The sequence below is a fragment of the Atractosteus spatula genome, chromosome 8 (assembly GCF_055471065.1).
Source record: "Atractosteus spatula isolate fAtrSpa1 chromosome 8, fAtrSpa1.hap1, whole genome shotgun sequence".
NCBI lineage: Eukaryota > Metazoa > Chordata > Actinopteri > Semionotiformes > Lepisosteidae > Atractosteus > Atractosteus spatula.
In genome coordinates this window covers 57248118-57256424 of record NC_142713.1, presented here as the reverse complement: position 1 = coordinate 57256424, position 8307 = coordinate 57248118, and the positions used below count along the sequence as shown (strand labels likewise).

General features: G+C 42.4%; 1 protein-coding gene across 3 annotated transcripts in view; it reads left to right on the top strand.

Annotated features, from left to right (window-relative positions):
• The first annotated feature begins 1941 nt into the window (after nt 1-1941).
• The window catches only part of LOC148829894 (uncharacterized), a 15161-nt gene continuing 8795 nt past the window's right edge, over nt 1942-8307 (top strand). Inside the window, exons 1-5 of one of the 3 annotated variants that reach the window (XM_088924189.1) lie at nt 1942-2104; nt 2995-3237; nt 3560-3626; nt 4564-5116; nt 6310-6467. In XM_088924189.1, coding sequence (XP_088780315.1) covers nt 3065-3237; nt 3560-3626; nt 4564-5116; nt 6310-6467 — 951 coding nt within the window. In that variant the 5' untranslated portion in view covers nt 1942-2104; nt 2995-3064. The remainder of the gene's footprint in view (nt 2105-2994; nt 3238-3559; nt 3627-4563; nt 5117-6309; nt 6468-8307) is intronic. The other 2 variants (XM_088924188.1, XM_088924187.1) reach the window with 2 other exon arrangements.

The window sequence follows — 8307 nt, the reverse complement described above, 5'->3', positions numbered from 1 at the left end:
GGTTACACCCCTACTCTTTTCGAGAAACGCCCTGGGATTTTTAATGACCACAGAGAGTCAGGACCTCGGTATTACATCTCATCCAAATGACGGCGCCTGTTTACAGTATAGTGTCCCTGTCACTATACTGGGGCATTAGGACCCACATGGACCGCAGGGTGAGCGCCCCCTGCTGGCCCCACTAACACCTCTTCCAGCAGCAACCTTAGTTTTTCCCAGGAGGTCTCCCATCCAGGTACTGACCAGGCTCACACCTGCTGAGCTTCAGTGGTCGAAGGTAACAAAACCCAGCATATACCTGACCTCCTGCGAGACTAATTGTGAACCCATTGTCTTCAGCCACTTGCAGGGTTGTCTTTTGGACATGACTAACCTGTGACCCCTCCACTCTTTTCCACAATCTTAGCTCTCCACTGCAGTGCTCTGATACAACCAGCATCTTAATTGCTAAAACCATCCCGCTAATGAGCAGTTAATGAATGGTGGGCTTTGTATATTCTCCCTGTGTTCACTTGGGTTTCCTCCCACAGTCCAAAAATATACCGGTAGAATAACTGGCTTGCGGGGAAAATGGCCCTGGTTTGTGTCTGTGTCTGCCCTGCAATGGACCGGTGTCCCGTCTGGGATGTATGCAGCCTCTATCGCAGGTTACTGTGATAGCCGCTGGTTTCCGCAGGACCCTGGATCGGAAGATGAGGTTAGAAAATGGAGGGATGGATAATGGAATTGGTCGCAATCAAATTCCGTAGTGGGGGACAGCATGTTGGAGTACCCATTCCTGCTGTAGAATCTCCCCCCCCCGAAATAAATCTGCAGAGCACAACAATACAGCTGCAGGAAGTGTGGAGCCTGTAGACTCGTCAGGAAAACGCCGCACAGGACGAAGTCCATTCGAACTGCTGCGATCATTGTGAATTGACTGCGGGTGCTGGGACCACATTCTTAATAATTCTCTTTTAATAAACCTTTAAAGCGTTTTAACCTCAGGTGAAATAAATACAGAACGTTGGTAATAGACGCTGGCTTTCAACACACTGTCGTTGCAGCCTTCAAAAACCAGGTCATTTGGCTCAGTGAAGAAAAACATCCACTCGGAGCTTTACTAATCATTGCGAACAAAGTGGCCGCTTTTCACGTAATCGCTTAGATCGCTTTAGAGGTTTGCACTCGACGTTTCACTGAGCTCGGAAAGGGCGATTTGCTTCTTGGAGAGTAGTTTGACGCCACCTTCCTCTTAACACCTTTATTTTTATTTCTGATTTATCCATTAAAATGACGAAACTCCTACCTAAAACGGATGTGAACTTACTGAACCATGTATCAAAAAGACGGAGAATAGCCATGCCAATTATTGTCGGTTCGGTGTTATTATTTTGTGTTCAGTGATAAAGACGGTGTGTAGCCACCAGAACTCAGATTTAAGCTGAGGCAAACGGAGATCACTGTGTTATTGTTCAGAAAGTCATCAAAGCTACTGCCTCAAGTTCGTTTAACACAAATATACATCACAGACCTACAACATTCCTACCAGTCGTCATTCTTGATCACTTAAACTGATGTTTTTTCAGCCACTTATTAGTACGTATGCTTCCGGTGTCCTGCCAACGTGAGCTAACTTGCAGCGGGGCACCGGGCTACACCACAGTACCTGAACCTAGTGCTTTCTCTCGCAAGGGCAACTTAACGAGGATGACAAGAATGACTCCCAGCGGTAACACTTACGGAAAAAGTGGCGATAACTTCTGGGATAAGTGAAAGTGTCAGGATCGGATCGTTCACGCCATTTCCAGGGAATGCTCCTGGGAAATCCCTGAAACTACGAATCACCCAATGAGCGTGGTTGTTATTTTGACATGTCTTTCAAAACCACTGCATCACTGGTTGGACAGACAAACTTAATTGTGAATAAAAATATTACGTCTGTTAAAGCAAGGCGGTTGTGTATTTTGGGGGTGGTTATTTTTTTGATCCGGACCTACTTTTAGAGAGGTCGGAGCACAGAACTGTTTTACTTTACCGGATATGACGCAATTTAGACCCGGAAAGCGGTAGTCGGCGGGATGGCGAGTGATTTGTAATTATTGTAGTCAGTGCGGTAACGTTGGTAAGTGTTCTTTATGAAATAAGATCATTGTTTAAGTTGATAAATTTTACTACTGTTGTTTATTTCTAGTACTACGCCTGTTTTAATTGTGTGGATACGTGAACTCTTAAAGATCTTTTGGATTTTGTTATTTTGTGCTGCAAGTCATGTCGTGTATTCTCTTCATCTGCATTGCTAACGCTCAGTCATCTGCATTTCTATGGAGCCGTAAAGGTAACGCAACGCAAAGCGTTGTAAGCGTTAATCATCGAGGGAGCATGAGCGTTTGAAACGCGTCAGAATCTTTAGGGGGGGTGAACATTTTAAGATCATTTGTGGGTCGTACGAAAATATTTTAATCTGCTGTTGCCATCGCTAGCCGATAGACCAGATACGTTGGAATACCCCTTTTGTAACTTTTACGAATGCATATATGTATAAAGGATAAGACTCACTCCGATCTATATAGAGTGTGAAACAGGAGTCCATTCAAATGATGTAACGATGCAGTGTTATCTGAATTACTCAAGGAAGAATTACACTAATGGTCTGTCTGTCTGATCTTATTTTTTTAACAACAGTCTGTTTAGTTTTGTATGGGAGCCAGTCAATTGTTGATACGGCATCAACCTGTCTATCATACACGACATTTAAAGTTTGGTTCTTAATTATTTGAAAAAAAAAATGCGACCTTTATTTTAACCAGCTCAATTGAAAAGATATTCTTTGCTAAAAGGACGACCTGGAAATTATGCTCTTGTACAGCATTTTTGCACGTGGAAGAGTATAGTCTCTTGGCAACTACACTAAAACAAAATGTCAGAACTGGCACACGTTTTAGAAGAAGAGTCTGAATAAAGAAGACAAACGTTTTCAAAACAAGGGAGTAAGGCTGTTTGTTCCCCCGACAGGTCTCCACAGGACAGCATGTGCCGATTTTAACAGTTACTTGAGAAGGGACTCTGAACTCGGAGCAGGAAGATGAGTGCAGCCCTGGAAGACTCGGACTGTAACTCCTCTTTTGGGGGGCTGGCGCCCAGCAGTCCAGACCCCATGAATAAAGCCTGCTTATTCGACGACAGCATGGAGCTGTTTGACTCGTTAGATGTCAGCAGGGGTTCAGAGCCCCCAAGTTTTCTTTCTAAAACCCCCAGGTAGGCACAAAGGGGTGTAAGTACTGTACCCTTTGCGTGCAGTGGGCACTAAGATTGATTCATCTCCTGCGGTGGCCTGTTGAGTTGATCTGGTCTTCACAAACTCACTTAAAAGCTACACATGAATAAGAATCTCCTTGGAATGGGTGGGACTTTCCTTTGTTCCACTTTCCTTAGGCCAAAAGCTATTATAAAAAAAGCATGTTCAGAATAGTTAAAACATGTTTGATGCCAGTTTAGTTATTAAGTTGTAAATGACGGGCAACATGATAAAACTTTCATTGTCATTAATGTGCTTCCTTATTTTTATTCAAATTTGTAGCCCCGTTTTCTCGAAGGCGAACACGAGGTGTTTCAGAGCAGCAAGCAGAGAAGAGGAGATTGAGAGTGTAAGTAGGTTTTACAAAGTTGGAAGATAAGATAAGATCACTTTATTGGCCATATACAATTTCTTGCATTAGGAGTTTGTCTTTTCACATACCCCAGCTTGCTCTCCATGAGACACACAGACAGGGAGAGAAGCTTGGGGTCAGAGCGCAGGGTCAGCCGTTTATACAGCACCCCTGGAGCAGCTGGGGTTAAGGGCCTTGCTCAGGGGCCCGAGGGAGTAGGATTCCTCTGCTGGCCGCGGAATTTGAACCGGCCACCTTCCAGCCACAGTGCCACCACTGCCATACGCAGATGGACCATAACATGTCAATGTGGAGAATTAAGCTTTGATTTTCAAATTATACTGCCCAAAAGTCAAACTGCATCACAGTTATGGTGTGTTTTTAAACATTATTGGAATATGTTTTGTCACATATTGTTCAAAATGTGTGGCTACAACCAAACTCCTTTCAAATAAGAACTACCAACTAAATGATTACGACATGTTCTCCTTGAAATGCATGTGCAGTCTTTTTTTAATCCCCGAGCACACTTACCATAACCTCATAACATCAAGAAACTAAAATATACAGCAAAGTGCAATTACAATTATTTAAAAAATATTACATGTTTATTACAGATACGGCCATGGGGAAGTGTCCTCGTACATGTCATTAACGTTTCAGCTGGATTACTCTTGGTGCATTTCAGTTATAATATCACATCGATTCATATTGTAATCTTTTGGCAACAATCTTGTGTGAATTGTGCTAGAGTTTTATGAATAAGACGGAGTTTGCCTGAACTTGGTAAGGGCGATGATTTTGAGAGTGAGACTTTAAACCTGGTGTCGTTTACAACCATCGAATGTCTGCTTCGTTAGAAAGCTCCAAATCAGTTAATTTAGCTTTTGTCTGCTTCTCCTATCCCCCCCACCTCCCCCACAAAACCAAAAAGAATTTCCAGGCCCTGCATGAGAACTGTTCTGCTGTGAAGGACAGAGGCGAAGGACTGAGCACAACCCCATCTCACCAGAAGCAGAAACGCAGAAAGCAAACTGTCTTCAATGGATCATTGGGGTCACACCAATGGGACACTAAAGATCCCAGCTGTAAACGAGGTTCTCGAAGTAAAGGAGCTAGACACAATGGCTTCGTTTCGGCTTTGTCTTTGATGGCTGCTGACCGTTCTGCTCCAGTTCCCCTCAGGAAGGGGGTTGTCTGCTCGTCCTCGGACTGTGCGCCCTCAACATCAGGAGGGGCTGATGCGGGGAGCTGCTCTCCATCACAGCTGCTTGGGAAGGAATCTCAGGTCCAGCCCGTCTTCCCTGGGCACACGAGCCAAGCAGGATCTTTAGTTCGGAGCCATCAAAGAAAGAGACAGAGGTCTGGTTCAGTCGGCTCCAAATTAAGAACGGGCAGCCGCTCTCCTGCTGAGCTTCCGCCCAGAGTCTCCAGCGATGACCAGGAGCCTGAATTGCTCGAGCCTGTCTGGGGAGACCTGAGTTTAGGTAAGGATTGCCGAGTCGGTGTGGATCTTTGATAACATTGGATTTCAGAGACCCTGCTACCTCCCAAGAAAGTAAGGTTTAAGCAACTGTGTTTATGTACAAGGCTCTCCCAGTTCATAGTCTTGTCATTTGAGCTGTGCGTATCCCAGATTTATTTGGCAGCTTGCATTTCAGGTTGCCATGACAGATTTGAGCTAATAAACTTCATTAGAGGGGAGCTGCCACTCATTGTGTGAACCTGTGCTTTAATGTAAATATTTTAATATATATAAAGCAGCCACTTTTTCTGTGTTTAGCGTCTGCTGCCCTCCATGTAATCCTATTTCATATGAAGCCGAGTAAGTTACAAGCGACAGGAGGCCATTTGGCCATCTAGCCCTTTAGTAGTTAGTATCTTAATGATCCAGGAATCTCTTTCAGCTGTTTCTTGAAGGGAGCCAGGATTTTGGTTTCATTAACATTGCATTTTCAATGGATTGTCATTCTTTTGTATTGTTTGCACATACCATATATTTCAGTTAATGAAATGTGTAATATCCCTATTAAGAAGTTTCCACTGAAACTCTGAAAGAGCTTCGTAAATAAGATGGTTATAAATAAGAAATGACACACCCAGTTATAAGATCACTTTATTGGAAATATACAATTTCTTGCATTAGGATATTCTTTTCACATACCCCAGCTTGCTCTCCATGAGACACACAGACAGGGAGAGAAGCTTGGGTCAGAGCGCAGGGTCAGCCATTTATACAGCACCCCTGGAGCAGCTGGGGTTAAGGGCCTTGCTCAGGGGCCCAACGGAGTAGTATTCCTCTGCTGGCTGCGGGATTTGAACTGGCAACCTTCCAGCCACAGGCGCAGATCCTTAGCCACAGAGCCACCGCTCCTCTATAATGAAGAAGGTTCCACAACCGAAATGTTGTTTCTTTTCTTCTCTTTTCAGCATGGAATAAACCTTTACTTGTTCCATAAGTCAGAAACTGCTTGATGTTAATTCAGTTATCAACAGCTGTCCAGACACCAGAAACAGTAAAAATGTCTCATATTACATCAGATAAATTAGTCGTCGTCTTTTCTGGTTGTGTTTGAACTTTTCCGTGCACGAGAGCGAAGGGGCCACCAGTTTGGCTGGACATGGCGCAGGAAAGACCACGTTCTCCTACTCTTTTTTCCCCGTTTCCTTTCGGGAACAGACAGGCGCACCCGTCAGCAGAGTGGGGAGCCCCTCCTCGTTGGAAACGAGGAGCCGGTAGAGATAGTGATCAGCGACGATGAAGACGACGCCTTCTTTGAAGCCGTCGTTCGATCTGCTCAGATGGAGGAGGATGAAATGTTGGCAAGACATCTCCAGGTAAGGGGCATTTCTGGCAGGTGTTGTTCCTACAGCTGCTCTAGTAGGTACTCCGGGCCTTGTTTCCTAGAGATTACCAGACAATCGAACGTGGGTTTTTACATGTACAAAGTGCTAACCTAGCTAATTACCTTGGTTTCTCAGCCTCTTTCATCCTACTGCACACTTTAAAAACTTTGCCCCACTCCCCTCACACACTTTGCATTTGTATACTGTAGGGGTAGTATACAAATCACCAAAGACTTTAATTTTCCAAACAGCTCTTTTGACTCATTAGGTAAATAAGTTCATTTAATTTTAATCACAGTAGAAACTAAACCCACTGCTGACTCTACCTGCTGTAGACTTCCAGCAGCTCTGTAGTGATGTGGATTTTGTGTGCCTGTGTTGTTTTTATCTTATATTCAGAAGAACTAAATATGGGGACAATCTTTGGTAGCGCTTTAAAATGAGGGAGTTTAACGGCTGGGTTATTAAATCTTGTGTGTAGGTGTATTATTTCTGCAACTTCCCTTTGTTTAAAGTGTGTGCTGAATGGGTTCTACTCAAGGTCTAGATAAAAGCAGTTCTCAAATGTGCTTCATATATCTGTGGTTCTCAGAGTCCTAACACCTTCGCAAAATACTTCAGAGACTGTTTAAAAACTGCACATTCATCATTCAGAAACAGATTAATCTGTCACGGAATGATGATAAGCATGTTGTTTTTTTAAACTAGAGTAAATGACTGGTTTCTCCTGATCTCTTCAATTAGATATAGCCCTAAAGCATTTTGTGTGGCAGGTTTACAGCTGTGTGATGAAATTGAACAATACTTAACAGACCAGTAGATCTGTGCTATAGCAGCAGTTTGGTTGTTGTGTCAATGTATTGAGGAGATGATCTTACGACGAGCTTTTTATAAACCTCTTGGATGCTCCCGATTTAATATGAATAGAAATTTAACAGTTGTTTGTTTGAAAAGATCCCTTAGTTAAACAAAACCAAAGTAGACGACCAAGTAAGTGCCCTCATTGAGTTGAGCTTGGTGTGTCTCTAAGCCTGAAGCAATATACTGTATATAATGTGTATATATAAAAATCTAATATTAGCGTGTAAGTAACAAAGACTCTGGAATTCAACCTGAAGTAGTATATAGTGAAGACATTCTGCCATGAAACTAAAATATATGCCTTGTGTAAAAAATATACCTCAACAAAATGTTTGAATACCTGAACTGTATATTTATGTTTTATACAAATGAAGTACACAGTGTAGTCACAATGCTTAATGTGGAAAAGGTTTAAGTTTCATTAGCCTTTGATTTTAGGTTACTGAATGGATCCATGAAAATGACACAAATGATGTGAGCAGATGTGACACTACTCTTGTACTCTCGAGCAAGGTTCTTCACCTGAATTGTAGCAGTTAATTAAACAGCTGTATAAATTGGGGAAATGGAAGCTACTTTGGATAAAAGATTCAGTCATCGAACATGGCAGCATCATGAAAATCAGCTGAAATTATATTTAAAAATTCTTGGAATGCATTAGAAAGCCTCAATTGTTCTTCCAGTAGTTATAACCTAATCAATTACATATCAAATCTGAAGAATAAAATAATGCATCAAACTCTCAGAACTAATGAACCTCACAGGGAAGTATGTTTAGTGCTGTGAAGCGGACATTTTTGTCTCTGTTTTTATTGCAGTCCTGGAACTGTGATGTTAGTTTATTTTTTTAAAGTTTAAAGTGCACATACAGTAGATAGCAATAACTATTATTATATTTTGAAAGGTTTATTTCCAAGTTAACTGTTTTCTGACTGGTATCGTCTGGATACTGTTTTTGACACAGTTATCA